Source organism: Scardinius erythrophthalmus (assembly GCF_964197995.2).
Source record: "Scardinius erythrophthalmus genome assembly, chromosome: 1".
Taxonomy (NCBI): domain Eukaryota; kingdom Metazoa; phylum Chordata; class Actinopteri; order Cypriniformes; family Leuciscidae; genus Scardinius; species Scardinius erythrophthalmus.
Window position 1 is genome coordinate 29,501,397 of NC_138221.1, and position 23,713 is coordinate 29,525,109.

A 23,713-nucleotide genomic window follows, 5' to 3' on the forward strand; every position below is an offset into this window, starting at 1 on the left:
AAGGCCACAAACATCATAATATTGGGAAGAAACACATGAGTAAATCCAACAGTCCTGACACGTTTGGTTGCAGTAGAGTCTGTTAGTGAGGAGCAAAATAATTATTTATAACTTGTTTTGTATTGTAAGAAATGCTATTTAACTGTTTTGAATATATATATATATATATATATATATATATATATATATATATATATATATATATATATGCATGCGTTGATAGAAATGCCATATAGAGGCATAAATTTGATCAATTTAATGTAACTGTATATATTTAATATATTAATCATATTCATGATTAATTGTTAAAATTCCCTATAGAACATTTGAGCTATTTGTTAATGTACAACCTAGTGCAGTTGCACCATATAAAGGCAAACAATAGGAAATTCTATATAAAATATTGTACTCGACTTCCTTTGTTCATGATGTAGAACAGTAAAATGAGCAAAATGTGTGAAAAGAGAAAAGGGTGAACTCATGAACTTAATCTGTGCAACCTGAGGCACACAAGGGTGAAGAAGAGGGGATAAAACCACAAATGAAATTAAGACTGATGAAGACTACAGTGAAGAAGGGGAAAAGTGTGAGAAGATGACGACAGCGTATACAGAGGAAGCCATCCGGCGTATCAAACATGAGCTAAATAGAATTGGAATTCACCAAAAATAAGTATAAAAGACTGAGGAATGAAGCACTTCTCAGATGCTGCCTGCATTGAGAGATTGCTGGTTAGAGCTTAATTATTTAAGTTTTAGATGATTTTTCATTTTGTCAGGATCACTATCGTCAAAAATTATTAAGAATTAGCATGCAGTTTGGATTGGCGGTATGGTCTGTTCTGGGCAAGAACTCCCTGTGCATCCATGCAGCATAAAGGAGAACAGAACCAACAAATGTATAGCAGATGTCATTATTTTCTTAATGACAATAATTTAATGTAACAATATAATTCAAAGTAAATGAGTCTGATTCGAAGAAGAATATCAGAAGTCCAAGTCCTGACTGGACGAGAGGAGGAGCTGGGGATGGAGGAGGGTAATTAGCTTCTGAGCTACTCAATAAAGCTGCTGATAATACTGAAGGAGCTTATACGCTGTAATTGGCATCATTTTCCTTTAGGTATACGTGGATCTGCTGAAAGTCAGCTGATGTGAGCTTGACTGACATGATCTGCCAGATCTAACGTGACACTTGATTTTTGATTTTTACTTTTAAATTAGTTGCTTTAGTGTTAAAGGTAAGATAAAAGAGACACACCACGTAACATTCCTTCTTGTTTTAAAATATAGATAATTTTCAACTATTTTTTCATTATAGTGAGAACAGATAAAATGTGTTAAGTGAAGTCTAAATGATTTTGTGTAATAGATTCACTCTGGACTTTCGGTAGTGATAACATGCTCCTGTTGTTTAAATTCAGTACTTTGTACGTAACAATACATAACCTCATCCTGACTCTGTTGTAATTTTGACAAGCTTTATATGAACAGTGTTGGTGATTTTCTGAATAAAAGTCCAGTATGTGTGGATTTTACAGTGAATAAGTCTTTTGAACATACCTGTATTTTGTGATCTACTGTAGATTATAATGCAGGGCAGAAGTGCAGATACAGATGCAGCAATACAGAGCATCAACACCATTATGTGTGAAAAAGAGAAACCTAAAACATCAAGTCAATTTACAATCATTTAATTGAGTTACATTGTCCAAACTAAACAAAAAAGATTAATTGAACTTCTGCCGACACCGAAATGCTTCTTTACAAATTATGACTGTATCAAAAAATGTAATCAGCACTACAGTGCAAATAACAGTATAAAAACTTTCAAATTCGTTTCCTTTTACCATTTGTTTTAAGACAATTATGTTTTGGTTTTTATCAGTTACTCACCCAGTCGCTCCAGTACTACAGTTGTATAGGCTGAAAGCCTTCCAGCAAACACTTGACACATGTAAACTCCTTTGTCCTCAGTTCTGACACTCTTCAGTCTGAGAGAGAAGTTTCCTTTGGGGATTTCATCAGTGAAGAACTCAACTCTGTCTCTGTATCGCTCATCTGATGAATCTTTTGGAAAAGCCTTATTGTTTTGATAGAGCAGAACCAGAATCTCTACATCTTCAACTGTTTTCTTCCATGAAACCTCTTCAATGTGTTCAGGTTTGATGTGAGAGTCTACAGAGCAGTTCAGAGTGACGTCCTCACCATCATATGCTGATATGGAGCGACTCGATCCTGATACTAGCATACGCTCTGAAAGAAAATAAACCCAAATGTTTAAACACAAATGTTTTCATGAAATACTAAATAAACTTTCTACCAGAACTAATTGGGTTTTTACTCACCAACATCTTTTATTTGAACCACAGTCTCTCCAGAATCCTGCTGACTGTAAACTTTACATGTGTAATTTCCCTCATCTTCAGTTCTCAGATTGTCCAGACGGAGGGAGAAGTTTCCATGTTGAATCTGATCAGTAAAGAAATGAGCTCTATCATGATAATCCTGATGCTGGACCTCTGCTCGACTCTCACCATCTTGATACAGATGAACCAGAGTCTCTGAGTCTGTTCTTCTCCATTCCACCTTCAGATCCTTCACTGGTAAAGGTTCATCAACATAACAGGGCAAAACCACTGAAGATCCCAGAGGAGTAACCAGAGGACCAGAGGGACCATTTAAAATGAAGCCTGAAAATGAATAAACATTATTCATTAAATACTTGGCTGTTCAAGAATAAATATGGAAATTATGTTTCTGCTGTAAAATATCCATTAAGAAAGAGGGCAAGAAACGTCTCTGGTTACTTGTGTAACCTATGTTCTCTGAATAGGGAACGAGACATGGGATATTCTCTGAATGTGCCAATTGTCTGAAGCCCTATAGAATCACGCCAATTCATTGGCTGATGGCGCTCGCGCAATCTGGCTCCGCCCCGACGCTCTCATGTATCTCATCATCATGTATGCGCGCGCGCCATCATCTCCTCAGATTTCTCTGCCGAAAAGAAAAACTGTCAGCAGCGCGAGGAGCTTGGCAGCTGACGCAGCGTCTCGATCCCTATTCAGAGAACATAGGTTACGCAAGTAACCAGAGACGTTCTCTTTCATAGGTTCACTCAACGCTGCGGATAGCGCAGTGGGAACGGAATACCAAACTCGCCAAGCAATGAGCGCTGCCATGACTGGCACCAATAAAACAATAACCATGAAAGGTTCAAACAGAAAGAACCTGGGAACCCGGAGTCATGTCAAGATCCAAATTGTAGAATCTTACAAAAGTGTGCGGAGAGGACCAGCCTGCCGCAACACAAATGTCCTCCAAAAGTGCTCCTCTAAAAATAGCTTGAGAGGATGCCACACTTCTGGTGGAATGTACTCTAGTGCTAAGAGGTGAAGGCAAACCACGCACCTCGTAAGCCATCGAAATAGCTTCCGTGACCCAGTAAGAAATCCTCTGCTTTGATGCAGCAAGCCCGCGGCGGCCAGCACCAAAGCAGACCAGAAGCTGGTTAGATTTTCTCCAACCTCCTGAGCGGTCTAAATATAACTTCAATGAACGCACTGGGCATTGCACGTTAAGCTTCCTATCTTCCTCAGAAGAAAAAGGTGGAGGGTGGAAAGCGTTAAGGTTAACAACCTGAGAGCGGAACGCTGTGGAGAGAACCTTGGGGACATACCCTGGCCTCGGCCTCAAGGAAACCTTGACCAGGCCGGGAGCGAAGTCCAAGCATGACTCGCTAATAGAGAGAGCTTGTAAGTCCCCTATATGCTTTAAAGAAGACAAAGCCAACAAAACAGAAACCTTAAGAGTCAGAATCCGTTCCGGTAGGTGACTCCAAGGGCTCGAAGGGGGCCTCTGTCAAACCCTCTAGGATGACAGAAAGGTCCCACGAGGGAACTCTAGGGGAGCGAACCGGTTTCAGGTGCCTAACCCCATGCATGAAGGCTGAAACTAACCTCAGTTTACCCAGGGGAATCTCGTCCGATTCTCTATGTGCCGCAATAGCTGCAACGTAAACTCTGAGAGTGGTGGCAGCCGCTCCGGAGGTAAATGTGCTAAGCACCATGTCTCGAAAACCTTCCATTTGGAGGAATATAGCCTCCTTGTAGAAGGGGCTCTAGCACTTGCGATGGTCTCCTGAACGTCAGTTGGGAGATCAAAACCTAATGCCGATGGCCTCTGATCGGCCAAACGTACAGTTTCCACATGTCTGGGCGAGGATGCCATATCCTGCCCTGAAGTTGGGAAAACAGGTCCTCTCTGACTGGAATCCTCCAGGGGAAGGATTCCAGCAGAGGAATTAGCTCCAAAAACTACCAAGAAGGAGAAGGCCACTACCAGAAGGAGGCGGACTCCGCTCTCCCTCACTCTGGCCAGAACCACCTGGATCAGTTTGATGGGCGGGAAGGCATAGAGTTTCTGCAGTGGCCAAGGGTGGGCGAATGCATCTATCCCCAACGGAGCTGGAGGACTCAGGGAAAACCAAAGCGGGCATTGGGACGACTCCTGCGAAGAAAAGAGGTCTACTTCCGCTTTTCAGGGCCACTGCCTGGCGGTTCAACATCCATTCCCCCGATCAGAGTTTCTGTCTCGACAGGAAATCTGCTGCGAGGTTCAGAATTCCTGGGACATGAACTGCTCTCAGAGATAGGAACCTGTTCTGAGACCACAGGAGAAGGTGATGCCTGTCCAGGGTGCGCGACCGAGAACCCCCCTGTCGGTTTACATGGGACACTACTGACATGTTGTCCGTTCTGACAATGACATGGTGCCCTTCTAGAAAAGGGAGAAAGTGATGTAAAGCCAGGAAGACAGCTCTCAGCTCCAAGCAGTTTATGTGAACGTTACATGAACGTTCTCGGTGCCAGAGCGAGGCCAAAGGGAAGGACCCTGTACTGGAACGCTCTTTCTCCAAAGGCGAACCTGAGGAACTTTCTGTGTCGCCATACGACCTGGGTGTGAAAATAGGCATCCTTGAGGTCTACTGTCACGAACCAATCTCCTGACCGAATCTAAGATATGATGGCTTTCAGCGTCAACATCTTGAATTTCCCTTTGTAAAGGGCGAAATTTAGCCGGCGGAGGTCTAGTATGGGACGCAAGCCGCCGCCTTTCTTCGGGACCAGGAAATAACGTCTGTAGAAGCCTTGTTCGATTTCCCCCGAAGGAACCTGACACGTGATGGGAGGCATCAAAGCTGGGGTCGGGGTGACCGGGCCTGTCTGCTCCAGAGGAAAACGAAAAGTGTCTCTGAGTATGCGACCGGTAGTTATAAAGTGTGTCGGGGGTGAGGGGAGAGAGCAAAAGGCGTCTCCTTCCTCGCGTGCCGGACTGAGCAGAGACGGTAAAATAGGGCCTGCACTTCGAAACAGTCTAGGTGGTGAAGCTGACAGGGTAAGGGAAGGAGAGCTGGTTAGAGGTGGGGAGAAACGCTTGCGCGGTCTGTCCCAACCTCGAGGATGTGGAGGAGCTCTCCTTTTCCTGACCAGAGGGTCAGGAACGGCTCGAGGCAGCTGGGGCGGTTGGTTGTTTGGACCGCTTCTGCTGCAGATGCTTGTGAGGCTGATGACGGGGGAACCGCGGGCTCCCCAAACCGTGGAAGGTGGGAGATGCGCCAGGTCACTTCTCCGGGTCAGGGAACTCCGCTCTATGAGAGGGACATTCTCTGGGTCGAGCAGGGGAGGGAACGGAGGATTCCCTAACCCTCCTGGGCATGAACTGCTTAAACATGGCCTACTGAGACTTGGAGGCACGGAATATCTTGACCACCGTGTTGACCACCTCCCCAAACAGGCCCGACTGGAGATAGGGGCGTCAAGGAGGAAAACTTTCTCCTTGTCTCGGATCTCGGTGAGGTTAAGCCATAAGTGGCGTTCCGCAGCAACCACACCTGCCATCGAGCGGCCTACAGCGCGTGTGGTATGCTTGGTGGCCCTTAAAGCCAGATCCGTAGCCTTACGAAGCTCTTTCACAGCTTCAGGATTCACACCACTACCCTCATCCATTTCTTTTAGGACATTCGCCTGGTAGGCCTGAAGAATGACCATAGGGTCATGCCTGCCTGTCCAGCCGCCATGTAGGATTTCCCGATAAGAGAGGAAGAAGTCCTACATGCTTTAGAGTCCCCTACGTGACTTCCAAGACGGCGCAGACGACGGAGCACGATGGCTGGCCAAAGTATCCTCAACCACTGGAATGGCGGAATAGCCCTGTTCCACAGAACCTACTAGGTTGGTGAAATCAGCGGCTGCCACATTAGTGAGACGCGCAGAGAAAGGCAGCTTCCAGGATCTGGAAATCTCGTGATGCAGATGAACGCTGAAAAACGGCAGCTTTCTCCATTATGGCCTAGAATTAGGGCCACTGAGAAATCTCTCGTCGAGTTTCGACGACTGTGACTCGCAGGGCTCGTCAGGCCAGTCGATGGCAAGCTTCTCCGTAGCGCGCAAAAGCACGTCCATGAGCTCTGTGTAGGCCGCAGTAGGCCGTGCTTCCTGGCCGCTAGGCGGGATAACATTGTCGGGCAAAAGCAGGCCCGAAATCCTCGGAGTCGGACGCCGCGGTAAAAACTACGTCCTCCAGCCCGAAAGAAACCGCCTCGCATGCTCATGTGCTGGGGCATAAATAATCGTGAGTGAACTCGACTGGCATGCCATGCTCAGGAGAGGGAGGGAGAGAAAGAGCGGGGCCCGTCTGCTCATACTCCACATCCTCGAGCTCTACATCCGAACCCCAGGTCGCGGATCCTCGAGAGGCCTCGGGAGCGTGACGGGGGGACACGAATGATTCCCTCTCAAAAACCGCGAGCCGAGAGCGGAGGGTTTTGAGAAGTAAATTGTCACAAAATTTACAATTAGACGATCCTAAAATGGCCTCGCGCACATGTGAGAAACCCAAACACTTGACGCACTTACTGTGAGGGTCGTCGCTTGCAATGAAGCAAGCACATGGCGGAGAGCAACGTCAATACTCCATTGCAGCTTCACTGGAAGGAGAACTGAGTTCCACTTATGCAGTCGCTGAAGTGCAAGAAGAAGAAGAAATCCGTTTTTCAGGCTAGAAAAATCGAGAGAAGGGTGAAGTGACCGCTTCGTGAAGGCAGAGAAATCTGAGGAGATGATGGCGCACGCGCATACATGATGATGTGACGGAAGAGCGTCGGGGCGGAGCCAGATTGCGCGAGTGCCATCAGCCAATGAATTGGCGTGATTCTATAGGGCTTCAGACAATCGGCACATTCAGAGAATATCCCACTGCGCTATCCGCAGTGTTGAGTGAACCTATGAAAGAAACAGCCTTAGCTAGTGTTAAGTCGTCTGATTCGAGTAGCAACGTCTTCCTGATTTTAGCCTGTGTAGTGCGCTCAATCAGTTGATCGTGTATCATCTCGTCTGTCAATGCTCTGAATTTACAATGGCTGGCTAAACCTTTTAGGTTGGAGACGTACTGATGGGTGGACTCCCCTGGTAGTTGGTGTCGTGGTCTAAACATAAACCGTCTCAATAAAGCACTCTGTGGGGCAGCAAACTGGTCTTTTAAAAGTTTCACTGTCCCTGCATAGTCTGTATTGTCCCGTTGCCAGTTAACGTCTCCAGTACCCGTTGTCCCTCGACTCCTAAACAGTGCCTCAGCAATGCTGTTTTCCGAACTGCACTCACGTCAGCCAGTCCCGTAGCTTGTAGGTATGTTTCAAAAGACTGATGCCAGTGATTCCATGGTATTGTAGGCTCACCGGGAAGTGCGAGGAAAGGAGGTGGAGGAGGAAGAGAAAACTCAGCCATCCTCGTCGGCAATTGTTGTGTATAAAAAAGGATGCTGGACGAGAGATTTATGCATGCAACTCTCTTTGCTTTTCGGACAAACCAGAACCAAACATTTCAGACCAAAACAGCTGCAACCTAAACATGCAGCGAGGTGTTACCAAACGAACACAGATTAATTCGTCCTAACAGAGACGCTTACCACCAGATTCAAGGTGGATTTGTCCCAGCTCCCGCCCAGGAGAGACAACCTGTTCCCACACATCAACCGTGTCGACCACCGTCTGGCCAACTACAAGAGAGCAGCCACACCAATATTCTGGTGTCCCAAGCCCCATGATCCTGGCCAAGGCTGGGAAAAGACTGAAGAGGGTACCCTGGAACCAGTGTGGTCTTGTGGACCTATCCTCCCCACTTTACTCACTAATTTGCTGGAGGAAACAGTCGAGGAGATGGATGTAGATGGTGAAGAAGACGAGGAGCAAGAGGTCGATTATGAAGACCTGCTGTATGATGAATAGACATCATTGCCCTTGACCTTTTGACCTTTGATTATAATCACTTTTTTCTATTTCAGTTTATTCTAATGAGGATTTGTTATACCCTATATATACACAGATTTGACTATATGAGTGGTTATCTGTTTTGTTTCAATAAATATAATACCAATATAACGGTTTGAATAGTAACTCCTCATTATGGGAGATGTTCATTTGGACCAACATGTGACAATTTTTCAAGTAGGGATCATCAACATTTGCTTATTAGACATAATAAAGACTATAAAAATACAAAAGTTAGAAAACATATATCAATAGGGTCCATAGGAGTTCCAGTGATCCAATGTCACAGATTTTTTAATTTTTTTTGCATTTATTTGGGTTTTAATGCACCATACATCATCTAATCATGACAATCCTCATATCTATCAATTCCTCATGCAAAGACGATTAGAAAATGTGGTGGTTTGTGTCTGTAGGATGTATTGTTCAGATTCTATGTAGATTTAAAGTTTTCATTTTTCACAGCCGAAAATCAAGCACGGACACAAAAGATGATACAAAAAATCACATATGGGACAATAATTTGCGTGGGGAACATCAAAATTACAAAAAACTAGGTTAAAAAAATATACCTTTCGGGTGCAGGTGGACCTCCCCTTCCTACCAGACTACTGTATAGTCATTTCAACAGTTAAATCTATATCTCACAAATAATCTTAGGGCAATAAACAGTTTGTGCTGTAGTTAAAGCCCGACTCCGACAAGTCGAAAATAAATGTGCGTTTCCAACAAATTAATAATGTAAACGACAATCTCACGAGTCACGAGAAAAAATATATAGATCCTCAGAAAGTGGATCGCGCTACGCTGGACTTCCCGTATCAGCTCCGCTTATAAAGCCGCAATCTAATCATGTTTACAAGAAATAAACTGCTCCCAAGCTTACGGACCTGTTGCTCTGACAGCAAGTCCATGATGAGCTTAGAAGAACCAAACAATCCAAGATCATGCCAAATCGTCAACAACCAAATCCAGCTAACTGAGTTAGCGACGTACGAAGAACGGGCCCCTGGCTTTTGGGGATGGTAAACATGTTTACCATCCCCAAAAGCCAGGGCAAATGGGAAAAGGTAAGAATTCTGGAAAGTTGTGAATAGCTAGAAGACCCACTGCAGGTCAGTGAATGTTATAACAGCAGCGGGCAGAGAGTTGTGCATGAGACGAGGACCGCGAGTGAGTGAGTATTATAACCAAATATTTTATTAAATTCAGGTAACATCGTAAATAATGATTTTCTCGGGCTTAAAATTCATAAAGATTTCCATTTATATGGCATTAAATTTCATCCTAGGTGGTATTAAAAATGTCTTAAATTTAACTTGGAGAATCCTGGGGGTATCCAGGCAGATGATTTTGCCGTTTCCTCCTCTGCCTCTTTTTATTTGATTGCTTTGCCATCCTGCTGTCTTAACACTAATAAAGGTGGACTGGTTAATGTTGAAATGTAGAATATGATGGTATCGAAACACAAAACAATTTAGTTGTGATCAAATGATAGCTATGTAACTATGCTTGTGTGTCCCAACCTAGAAGAGGTGTCCAGAGTCTTTGCGCCTTATAGCCGACCTGCAGCCAAAAATAGGCCAGCATCTCCGTGGTCAATCAAACCATCTAGTACCACCTCATATCGAAACTCTCACATCGTGGGACGCAGTGTCCATAACCAGAGGTATGTAAAAGGCCAAGAATTGCCACTGTGCTACTTCCATACATTTTGTTTTTCAAAAAGCCTATGACATTGAACAAGCATAGAACAGAGAAAGCTGCATGTAGTCATCACAGTTACAGTGTTCAATCTCTTCAAAAAGCTTTGGACTGAATCAGTGCTATAGAAATGCTGTTCAAACATTAGATTGCAGTGATCAAATAGTACCCTTAAAGTGTTCATTTCGGGACATAGACCGATGTTCACGATAAGCAGTTTCCACTGTAACTCGCGTTACATACAATGTCTGCTGCGTCTGTCTGCAAAAAATCTGCCAAACACAAACAAAAAATGTAGGCTATAGAACATAGACGTAAATAAGGACTGCTGCTTTGAATTTATGACAATGTGTCCTTGTTATAAATTACTCTACAATCAATTGTGGACAGTTAACAGCTTTTTCTTCCAACAGAATCGAGAGGCTGTGGCGAGATGTTTACATCTGTGTGTTGGATGCTTTCCATTCCATCTTCTCATGTTTGGAAAGCATGGGTTTGCTACATCCACATCCACAACGAGCTCCACCTGTATGCTCTCCACTGGGTCTTCATACCTGTGATCCAGTCCCATCTCGACTTCTTTGTCCAGGGATGGAACAACCACAGCATCCGAACTGCCAGGAATATGTCTCCCCAGCAAATGTGGCATGTGTTCAGGAACAGTGAAGATCTCATGCAGTGATTTTAACAGGGAAAAGCCTCTGCTACACATCCACCAATGTGTCCCTGAGGAAGACAATTGTCTCCTAGTTGCTCCAGACGCATGCAACCTCTGACATATAGCAATTGTAATTCGCTTTGAATAAAATTGTCAGCTAATTTAAGAAAATGCTCTTACATTAAACATAAATAATAATTCACTTAATACAGTACTGACAATGATGTCTTCCAGTGACAACAGAAAGTCATTGTTCAGTAACAGTACTCTAAATGATTTAAATAGATAAAAGTGTAGACTAGTGTAGCACATACTCAGATTGTTGAATTATTGTTGGCACAGTCTATTACCAATCATTTCTTGGTCCGAATATGACATTTCAATCAGTTCAGTTCAGTTATTGCAACTAGCATTTTGTCCTGTCAGGTTAGAGGTGAATACATATATTAAAAATAATAATGTAACATACAGTATACAGTACAGGACATACTTAATACCTAACAGTATAATATACAGCACTTTATCATTTATTTAGGAAATTTGACTCTAGTAAATGCTGAATGAGCGGACTATGCTGAATAAAATGTTATACTTTTAACGTATTGACTCCTTCCCCCACTCCTGTCTTTTAAGATTAGTCTGTTAAACCTGCTTTATAAAACAGGGCCCTGGTGAGTCAGACTGCTGTAGAGGTGTTCTTTACCTTAAAGGGGTGGTTTACTGCCTTTTTTCTTTGCTTGATTGTGTTTATGGGCTGCAATATAACATGTCTTCGTGTTTCGTTTGTTAAAAAACGCCTTATTTTTCATAAATTTCACCTTTATTGTAAGCCGCTTCCTCCTCTGTCATTTGAACGACCGGTTGACTTCCTGATTCTATGAAAACACTCCCTCAGAAAGAGGCAATGAGCTCAGATTGGTTAGTTCGGCCGGTGTGTTGTAATTGGCTAAACTGCGTCCGGAATCTTCACGCCCATTACCTTTACGGGCGACAGTTGCATGTTCTCCGGACCTGGGGGCTGTTCCATAAAAGCCGCTTAGAAAAGCGGGGATTAAACTCCAAAACCGGACTTGAATGAGCCTAACAAATGAGTTGGGGCTAAAGTGGTTTCATAAAAGCCCAGCGGGCACCTTGACGTCAATTTAACATCAATATGACATCAACATTGATGTCAAAATTACGTCACGAAATAGGTCAAAAATGAAAGTCATATTGACGTCAGAGTGTCGATGTCAATTTGATGTCAAGATTTTGACCTCTGCTGATGTCATTTTGCCAAACAAAAAGGTGAAATGCATGGCCGTACACTTATTACCAGCTTCACTTAAAACTAACCAGATTTACTTTATTTAATTTCCTGTTTAATGAAATCATATTTTGGATTTTAAAGTCACCATGATGGTGGTTAGCGTTTGCTTTAGTTTTGCTCTTGACCCTTAACATTTAATTATAAAATTTTCTCTGTCTGCTCTAACTGTGTGTTTATAAAGCACATGTGTTGTAGCTAAAAAAGCCATGAGAAAATGAGATCAGGTGATGATGGCTGTTTATTTATGATGATGATATCATCATGTAAATGCCTGAATCTCTGATCTTTTTCAGTGTTTAATGTTGTGATTATATAGGGCTTAATATTTAAAATTGTTTAATTCATAATAGAAGTCATTTGATTCCTCAGCATGTCTACAGTTTTATCAAACAATATACTTGTTTTTTTTTTTTTTTTACTATTTAGTGCACAAAACCCTTTAGTCTATGGCAATACTTAGACACACACAGACATCAAGAAATAGCATATGAATCTCAACAATGGTGACAATCAAACAAAATAACCAGATAATCAGATCAACTCCAGCTGCATAATTTATTAAAGCCGCAATGCATGCTGGGAGATATGGGTGAGTTTTGATTGGTGGTACCCAGCATGCACTGCAGCATGAAGCATTTCATTGATTGTCACCATTGTTGAGAGTCATACACTGATTCTTGATAGCGGAGTAATAATGTAGAGGAAAAAGTTTAATTGACTAAATATCTCTAAAATCATTAATATTATTTGATAAACAACATTGCTCACATACTGTCAAATTAAATGGCTTCTATTATAAACCTTCAAAAACACAAGTCCTATATAATTAGACTGTGAATTAGGTCAAGGATTCAGGCCACAACATGATGATATCATCATCCTCATCAATAAACAGACTACACCACCTGATCTCATGGCTTTTTTAGCTATAACAATTGTGCTTTATAAACACACAATTATAGCAGTCAGAGAAAATTTTATATTACCAAGGCATGGGTCAAGAGCACAACTAAAGCAAACGCTAACCACCATCATGGTGACTTTAAAATACAAAAATATGTATCTTTATTTATTTATTTATCTACCGGAAGTTAAATAAAGTAAATCTGGTTAGTTTTAAGTGAAGCTGGTAATAAGTGTACGGCCATGCATTTCACATTTTTGTTTGGCAAAATGACATCAGCAGAGGTCAAAATCTTGACATCAAATTGACATCGATACTTTGACGTCAATATGACTTTCATTTTTGACCTATTTTTTGACGTCATTTTGACATCAAGGTGCCCGCTGGGAGGTAATTGAAGCTCACGCAATCTCACTAATTTGATCCAGGTTTATCTAGTCTAGATAATTGCGTGTGCACGCGTTTCTGAAGCAGCCCTAGAGGTCGATCGTGGATCAAATCGATCCACCATCAAACAGCGTATATTTTGTGCTGTTTTATGCGTTTGTGACATAAAATGTGACATGTCCCCCCCCCCCCCCTTAGTTCAAAACGGACATTTTACAATTATATTCTCCATCTGTAAATGTTAGAAAGTCATGCAAATGTATCCATTTTGCTGATAATTTTCATATTGAACGAGCGCTGCTGCGCGCATGCGCGCCAAATAGGAGCGCAATAATTCTGACTAAAATATACATTTTGCTTGGAAAATTAATATGCGATATTTTATAACACTACAAATATCTTCTAATTATAATAATTTATCTTTAGGATGTTGAATAAGTTGCACTGAACTTCTAGCGAACAGAAGTACTTCAGTGAAGTAGCCTATAATTCAGGGAAGTTTATTTTAATAAACTAAATATATAAAGATACAAAATATAGTTTTGGGTATAGGACCTATGCTACTTAATAAAGATGATGTATACTTATTTAGAATGCTGAGAATTACAGCTTTTAATGCAATATTTTTTTTGAGAAAGCAAGAATCCCCAGTTTTAAATGAGTAGATTTAGTTTCTAAAGTACATTATGGAGAGGATAACATTAAATTAAGAGCAAATGTATACATTTTGAAAAGATATGTGCAACTCTAAAATCAAAGAATATTCCATAAAATAAAGGAATATATATTATTAACTACATTTTTATATAACACTCCCTCCCTTTTATTTCTAGTAATTTGTTATTTTATTTATTTACTTATTTAATATTGAATATTTGATATTCAAATAATATTACTTGAATAACTATTAGGAATTATATGTCATTATAAGAGTTTGATATAAATATGTTAAATTTTATTACTATTTATTTATTGTTTTTTGTCTTTTCCCCCTTAAATCATATGTAAAAGTGTCTATGAACTTTTTGGTTATTGTTCTATTCATGTGTGTTTTTAGGCTATGTGTTGGTGGGTATTATCACAAAAGAAAAAAAGTAGAAGGAAAAATAAGGAATATTTATTGGGGGAAAATATGATGTCTTTAAAGGAACTGTCAATTTGTATAATTGTGTTAAATGTGTTTGAATTGAAAGACATAATAAAGTACATCTTACAGTTAAAATTTATACTCTGTTTTTGTAATTATTTATTTTTAATTTTGTGATTTTAACTTATGCTTTACAAAGCTTTTTTTAGATTGTGTTCTAATGTTCTTCTAATCATAAACATGTACTACACTGTAAAAAGTTTAACTATTATTTACTCAATTTTATTGGTGAAACATTTTTACACTCAAAAAAATTGAGTAAATTTTAAAGCTGTGAAATCAATGAAATATACTGTATGAATTGAGTAAATGCAAGTAAAAAAATTAAGTAAATCTGAGTAACTGCATCTGGTACATTAACAAATAAAATTGAGTAGAAATAATTTAACATTTAAACATTAAAAAAACAATATTTATGAGTAATATTAACTGTTTTTATTAATGAGTAATATTAACTTTTTTATTTTCTCTAAACCTTTGTAAAATAGTACTCCAGACAACCACCATTATACATTACATTGGCCTTTATTTTCAATGAGTACAGCAATACAGCACATTTTAGACTGTTTTTAACATGTATACAATATTGCCTGCATTTAAACTTATTTAACAAGTAAAAATGAAATATTTAAACATTCAGGTAGCCTAATTCAAGTGTAATCAACCACTCTGTTATCCAATATCCACCGAATCTGCGCTGGTCCTCGTGCCGGAGACAGACTCGCGCTCTGCGGGTGAACTTTGAACTTCATACCGCCGTCCTGCTTCACTCACAGTCACTGTCTGAGGCACAGCCGAAATATACTGCGAGCGACTGACATAACCTGCCAATAAACAAAAAGTGATAGTTCTGAGGACATTTTATCATCCAAATGATAATAATTATATTCATTATCATTATGAAAGTCAGTCATGTGTTTATGCAAAGCGTTTCAATCACGCAAAAAGACAAACGCGGCTCTCGTCTCGTTTAGGTGTCGAATTACGCCTCTGTAGGCTATGTTGTTTTGCATTAAATATGATTTAAAGCACAGTAATGATTTTATAGATAAAATAAAACATACACCAACCTGAATTTCACAGTGAAAATGCACCAAATCTGCGACGCTGAGAAGAGAGCTGTTGTTCTGGAGACTGGAGAGTTCAAACAGCCACGCTCACTCCAACCGTCGAGTTTTCGTCACGTCAGAGGGTGGGGGAGGGGGGCATTGTTTTAATTGAGTAAACTTACTCAATTTTAAGAGCGTGTTAAATATATTAATAATATTGATTTGAATTAAGTATTTTTTTTGTTTCTTGAAACAGATCAGTTTAATTAAACATTCTCAAATATTTTGATAGAAATTTCACATATATATTAAGTATATTATAAAGAAATAATTGGTTAGTAAAAATACTAAATTATTTTATTGAAAAAAACTTAAATATATCTGTAAATTTTAGATAAAATTAACTGTTGGATTTTTACTCAATTATTTTGGTATGTTTAACTCAAACAATCAAGTAAACAATATACAGAGATTTTATTAAGTTAATAAAGTTAAAAATTTCTGTAATATTTACTAAGCCACAGAATAATTTTTTACAGTGTACAGCTGCCAAACAAAACCAGAGAGAAGTGTATTCATAAATCTTTAAAACAATCTAATTAAATCTTGGGCACAAAACATTCAGCCAAAAAAGAAAACCTGTAGTATATATATATATATATATATATATATATATATATATATATATATATATATATATATATATATATATATTTATTTATCATTGTAGCCTTATTTAAGTTGATTTTCTGTATACTGTGTATTTATTTTTGGACTTATAGTGGTTAATAAAGTCCAATAATGGTATGAGAGAGTGTCAGTGGTAATATCATTGTGTTCCTATTGGTCAGTGTTAGAGGATCTGTGCAACAACTGAGGCTTAGCCTGACAGTTAGCCTGCCCTGGACCAGGCTAGTTTCCCAGCATAAGTTGCCGGGGTAACTGAGTTTCAACTTTTTTAAGTTTGATTTATGAAACCGAATCTACCAAAAATAAGCCTGACTAACCGAAATAAGCCTGGCTTATACTCTAATCTTGGTTTATGGAACAGCCCCCCGGTCAAATGTAATGGTGTCAATATTGCCTCATCAGTTTGAGCCAGAATCAGACCCAGAGAGCGGTGATGAAGAGAGTCAAGCAGAACCTCCGCAAACACGGCTCTTACTAAACGTTTCTGAATGGTAATTTTTTTTAATTATTATTATTTTCTCAAAGAATTCCCATACGCTGTTACTTGAAAATGCTACTGCTGTTTGTTAGCTTTTGAGATACGCTTTCCCCCTGATTAAACATTTAATATAACTGAATACATGACTGAGTAATACCGTTTTTTAAAGATATTGTTGTATTGATAGAATGAACAACCGTTTAACTATTCACAAAACTTACCGGTAGTTTACTCAGTTTGTCGTTTTCTTTAGGTGTACATGTGATAACAGCAGCTGAAGTTTGCTGTTGCGATAATTTTTTGAAGTTTGTACACGTTTCTTATACACACAAAATAACATCGAACTAACTAGCTACTATAACCAAACAGCTTTGGCATTGGTTTGCGTTCTTGATCAAATAAAAAAATTACGTCATAAAGTATACATGGAAAATACGTTTACAAAATTTGTACATATACAAATTCGGGTCCAAAATGTTTATACGCATCTGTCATATACTAAAGCCAGCGCTGGCATTTTTTTACATCCTTGATAAAACTAAAACATTACGTCTTAAATTATACAGGCAAATACATTTAAAATGATTAAATCTTACTTGCAGGTTGTGGCCTCTGGTTTTAAAGCTGTAACTGCTTCATGTTGGAGTAATAGTTTCTTGTTGAATCCGACATTGAACTCGTGTAGATTCTGGAAGCTGTCTTCCGTAAAATGCGCAGCACAGAGAGCTAAACTACGATTGTAATTGTCAGGAACATAATCAAACTTAAATTTTAACCATTGTTGACGAACTACAGCGTCTGTAGGAAGCCTGAACACAGAAGACCTGACAGCTACAGCTCTCCACTATAACTCCTCCTCTTCGACAGCAGAACATGTTCCGGAGGGAGGGTGGATGTAAATGTATGGGTTAGTTACGTATAAAACCCGGGAAGTATCTCGTAGTCCCATTCGACTCGTTTTTGTAGGCATTAAACTTCCTGGTTTTTAAAAGACAATATCTCCGCTTAGGTTGAACTTTCAGCGCAGCAACTTTGCAGATACTGTTCATGCACCAACAGCAACATTACACAGTATTTAAATTTAAAAAAGTGAAATAGCAATCAACCACCCCTTTAACTGAAATAGACTTCTTTGTCTGAGACAGAGACAAGACAAAGTAAAAATGCAGTTGATTTTCATTGATTCTTAGTAGATGTTATAAAGACTTCTGTTATAAAAACATCTACTAAGAAAAGTGATGTAATATGGTTTTATAATTTGGGATAAAAGAACAGAGGGAAACTTCTCTATGTGTATGTTTAGACACCTAAAGTGGAGTACTGAGATAATGGGAACACCTGACCTTTGAGGTCAGAAGTCACTTAAATTCGGGGATTCTAAAGGTCAACTAGCGATAAATCGAAGCAAGCAGCAAGTGGGTCCTTGGATTGGGCCTATTCTGGCTTGTGGAATGTGGGACGGAAAGGAGCCCTTATTGGTGTTAAGACCTTGAAAAGAGTATAAAGTGTGCTCAGCTCTTCCTATCTGGGTCTCACTCACTTCACAGGGTAACTGCTGTGTGTCGACTGGGCCTATTCTTGCAAGAATAAATACTTCTCTTTTTATAAATTTGACTGTGAGTGTCTCTTACGCAGTGATGATGTTTAAGGTTTTTTTTTTTTTTTTTTTGCCACAACACAACATTAGCTGCGGTTGCTCGGAAATGTCTGCAATCTCGGTAACAATGTCAACAATAATGTTTTCCCTGTTGAAAAAATATTACATTAGAGAATGTTCCTGTAGTTGAATGATTCTTAAGTTGTCACTGGAATGCATTGTTGCAAGCCATTTTGCTCATCAACAGGTCAGTGAAGAATATGGGACTGACTGGAGTGGACCAAGTGCACACTCATGTGGACATCCGGACATGGTGGACACTCATCTTGACATCCCAGAGATTGAGCTTCCAAGGCAGCTTACTGAAGCAGACTTTGCCCTTCTACCTCAACCAAGCACAGAGCAACGTGACTACGGTGTTCAACTTTATTGTGAAACTGTGGATGTATTGTCTAGATTATTGTAAGGAGAACCAGGGCATGTCTAAGATACAGCACAACAGTAATTCAGCCCCACTAACAGACCAGAAGACTTTGTCTTTGACAAACTACCCTTCTCCTCGTAGTCCTCTCCTGACAATATGCATATTATACTCACAAAGGACAAGACACAGACCATTATTAATAAAAAGGGAAGTCCTTAACTGTGAACATGACTGAGATTCAGGACCAGCTCAAGCTTAGATGATGGCAGCAGATGAGTGAAGGAACTGGTGGAACATCCTCCCCAACAGTGACAGCATTCAGGTGAAGGACATGACACAACGGCACTAAGCTGAGACATGAGCTCCTGTAAGCCAGTCAGACAATGGCTCAGAGAGGGCCCTGACAAACCTGTCAATGTTTTTAATGTGTTATTTTATTCTGTATGCAGATCAGTCGATGTGACTTGTTTTAGGTAGATAAGATTACTACTTTTGTTTCCTCTTCTTCCTGTGATTCCTTTCTAGGTATGTTTTCATATTCTGCAACATTTTATTCATGCCGTTGTTTTAACTTCCCTTTCGGCTTCTGCTGCTTGCATAGCACTTTCATAAGATTGCACACTTAAAGGCGTCTGTGGGTAGCCATGGCGCAGAACCACCTGTTTAAGCAGAAGCTGTAATAGACAGCACACAGGTATAGTCATAATGAAACTGCTTGTCTCTTGCCACAGCTTTCACAGTATCACTGTGTACTACTGTTACAGTAGATCTGTAGATTTCAAATGAGATTCATTTACTGTAACATGCCTGTATTTTGCTTTACTACACACTACTTGTATTATGCAACAAAAAAGAAAGATAATAAAGTGTTAGTTACTAGTCAAGATAAGATAAGTGTAATTTATTTCATGGGGGAACAACAATTACAGGGAGAGCAGAAAAGTACAGAAGGGAATTGCAAGATATAACAAACAAAATAAAACCATGTAATTATAGGTCATATAAAAAAAATAAACTAGGAGAAAATAAACTACAATACTTGAGAATGAAGTGTCAATGTGTCTGAGTGAGTGAAAAGGTCTTGAGTCTAGTGGTGTCTATTGATCCAGTTTTTACAGATTGAGCCGTAGCTTGGCTGTGACCGAGTGAGCACTTCTGGAAACACTGCAGCAAATCTCTGACCCAAAGCTGTGACACCAAGTGGTCCTTCATGTCCAGGTGAAACATCTCTATCTGCAAGAAGGATGACAAGTCAGTGGGTGGGTTAGAGTCCCCTAGTTCCTTCGCCCTGTTTGACTTCAGGTGAGTAACACAACACTGAACTACAGTGTTAGCTGTGATGGTTAAACCTTTCCACTCAAGTCTCACGCATTGGCCGTGAGAGACACACGCAATTCAACCAGTTCACACGCTCACACGCCACACCGTGTATTTCTCACACTGAAAAGGCAATGCCAACCAAGTTGTCCTACAAGCGTTATATATATAACGTTGTATATGAGGCGCAGGCACACAGTGAAGTTTCCTGCCGCCAGCACGTATCTCGGCCAGATTGCGTTCGTTAATAGGCAACATAGATGCGCGAACACACGGAAGTTGACGGAACATTCTCGGCCACCGTACGTTCGTTACTAGGTAACCAACAACATCGCGCGAACACACGTCGTGATGATGAAGAAGGTAAGTTGGAAGAAAGCTCGTCTAACATTTTAAGGCTAGAACATTTAAAGTCGGCATGAAACGGAAGTTGAGATTGTAATTTTTTCCTTGTTGTGACGCATACCCGAGTGAAACGGCTTCTGAAATTAGAAAAAAATGTAGGGCGGGGATTGATTTCGTCCTTCGGGAATTGATTGGATCGTTGGAGGTTTGGCGTTGCAAACAAAATCGAGGCAGATTTGAATGTCAGTTTACGTTCAGTTGTGGAGGATTTCTCTCCACCGGACTCCCCACCGTTACCCTCCCCTTCCATTTTTTATTTTATTTTATTATTCCCGCGAACCAAGATGAGTCAAGTCAAGTTATCAGCCTTATTAGACATTCTCTGTTATCAGTCAAGTTCACCCTCGAGAGCATCTCGATTATAGCCGCACCCTCATCGGCTCTGGCCGCACCCTTTCGCCATGGCACGTGACCGAAAGAGAAGAGAGGTCGTTTCGAGGGGGGAGGGAAGGGTAATGTATTTGATTAAAGATTATAAGGGTACATGAATTTTAAAAAAATAATGAAGTGCACAGATAAATCATTTATAATAAACACTACAATATTACATATAAGAAGAAGATTTGTCAAATTTGATTTCATGCCGACTTTAATATATAGCCCATCGTTTACATTATTATTGATGCAGTCAAAATTACATTTTATTTTAAATAAATTTAAATGTATTTATTTTATTTTAAATTATATTATATATTATACTGTATTAATAGTATTTCTAGTTACATTAAGGCTATACACGTATTAAAGCAGAGTGCTCTGGGTAATAATATAAACACTTGCAACAAAAAACACATTTCATAAGCTGGAGTGTGTACTCTTGTGTACACACACACACACACACACACACACACACACACACACATACCTTAATAATACTCTAATATGTCATTTGTTCTCAATGTCACCACACAATAAATCATTATGCCATTTCGACTAGACACATTCAAAATGCAAAAATATTTGTTTTTCCAAACTGTTTGGAGCAATTTGTTATATTTTTGTAATTTTTGTAACTTAATTGTAATTTTGAAATATAACATTAAAGAGGATATTTGATGTGATTAATTGCTCTGTCATTTACCAGATTTACCAATTGTTATAATTTCAATTTGTGCTTGTTAATTTTGAACAATGGGTAAATTTGGGGGGCGGGGACAAGTGGGGGCGGGGCTCCATTAGGGCTCCTCCCCCAACCGCATGTGATCTCACTCCAAGATTTTGATAAAACTTGAGAACCCTGGTTATGTTAGTGACCCAATACTGCAGACTGCAAGTGACAGAATATCAGCTGGAAGCAGCAAAGTCACCACAAAAACATGTTAAGACGATTTCACGAGCATAATATAGCAATATATTGCGGTCCTTTTTGCACTGCACAAAAACCCTGCTTAACGTTAGGCCTACATCTTACAGCAACCATCGTGACATCGTCACTGGCCTTCATGCTGCCTTACTGTTTCCTAACCTTGTTTTTTCTGATGCGTTGCGTTAAAAAAATATACAATAGGCTATATAGCAAAAAAAAAAAAAATGTGAAAGGAGTGTATCTACTACTGTCAGTGGGGTTAACCATAGTTAAAAAAAAAAAACAAAAAAAAAACCGCGTATAACAATTAATAGCCTACTAAAGCATGTTAGCAATATCAGCTAATATAACTACTAGTAGCTAATGTTAGCATCTTACCTGCTGCTTTCTCGTCATCAGACCGATAGCACTCCTTTCACTGGTGAGTGGTGACTTTGTGTGTGAGGCCACATAAATGTTACAACGCTGTCATTAAGTTGAAGTTATCACATTATAAAGTACAGTCCTCGCTCCAGCCCTGTTCACTCGCTCTGTTTGGTTTCATTACAGTGCTCCTTAGCACTGGGAGCTCCCTCTGCTGTCCATAAGGTGCCTCTGCGCACCAGCCATTTCAAACCCAGCCTCCAGTATTTGGGCCACGCCTCCTTATTTGCATACACTCCTCAATCCTCAAATGCCCAATCCTAAATCCCCAAATTCCCAATCCTAAATCCCCAAATAACCAATCCTAAATCCTAAATGGCTAAATGATTAAATGCCCAGTCCTAAATGCAAATTCCCAATCCTAAATCCCTAAATGCCCAATCCTAAATGGCTAAATGACCAAATGCCCAATCCTAAATACAAAATGCCCTAATACCAAATGCCCAATCCTAAATACAAAATGCCCTATCCTTAATACCAAATGCCCAATCCTAAATACCAAATACCCAATCCTAAATACCAAATTCATTTTCGACTTAGACTTTTAGTTTTCAATCTGACCGAATAATCCCTCCATAGTTTTCTAGCTGGGAGTATGCATTCACGTTATCGCCCCCTCTCTGTATGTCAGAAGCCCCTCATCAGCGCTCGGCTGGCACTGCTTTCTGGCTATATAGTCAACCACCCCATAAAAATAAAAACGCTGAAGATTTTTTTTGTGTGTAGTGATTTGTTTGTGAGGGTTGACTTGAGGGATTGTTAAATGTAATTTACATTTAAAAAAATCAATGAATAAAACTATGAAACACCCTGCAACATACCATACATTAATACTCATTAGTAATGTCTTTACTCTCAAATTTTTCTGTCTCTTTAAAAAATAACCATACAATGGTTAATATAATTTTTATATGCACATATGTTTTTGTTCGATTCTGGGGAACAATCTTGTGCCTCACAGCACACAATGAAGCCTTTACTTTCCTTTAATTCTCCTTCTCGATGAGCTGAAGAAAGGACATCTGCTCTACCCGCAACCAGCGCCTCTGAATAGTAATTAGATCACACTTACCATCAGCGATCATCAGTACTGACATCAAAACCCAGGTCGGTAGATGCATCTTCAAATGTGCAAAATTAAACCAAATACTCATCTGTCGGCTAATTATAAATAGCGGATATTACTGCTAACGGACGCTGAGGTTTGTGAAATGCTGCAGACTCAACACTTCCTTTCACTTTCATTTTTACTTTCACTACTAAATTGCCGCAGGGGCGGGTTCGAGGCGGAGGATTATTGACGAAATGTAGGCATATTAGTCATATCACACTAAAACGGATCAATCCGAGAGAAAATAATCAAATCATTATAGACGTTTCCAGGGCTGTACTGGCTGAGATTCACTGGGAGACTCTAGTTTAAAAAAAAAAAAAAAAAAAAAAAAAAATATATATATATATATATATATATATATTATATTTATTTTTGTGGATGTTGTTGTTTTTTAGTTTTTTTTTAAAGATTTTTATTGAAAACTAGCAAATGATTTGGATAAGTGACCTCTCAGTTTAATGCTGTGAGAAACA

General features: G+C 39.7%; 1 protein-coding gene across 1 annotated transcript; it reads right to left on the reverse strand.

Annotated features, from left to right (window-relative positions):
• Window positions 1-486: 486 nt before the first annotated feature.
• On the reverse strand, window positions 487-23,280 carry LOC308695687 (junctional adhesion molecule-like; the record flags this gene model as incomplete). Its single annotated transcript, XM_081373867.1, has 5 exons — window positions 487-500; window positions 1,563-1,664; window positions 1,896-2,255; window positions 2,348-2,692; window positions 23,199-23,280. The coding sequence occupies 5 exons, from the start codon at window positions 23,278-23,280 to the stop codon at window positions 487-489; spliced, it is 903 nt and encodes a 300-aa protein (XP_081229993.1).
• Window positions 23,281-23,713: the final 433 nt, after the last annotated feature.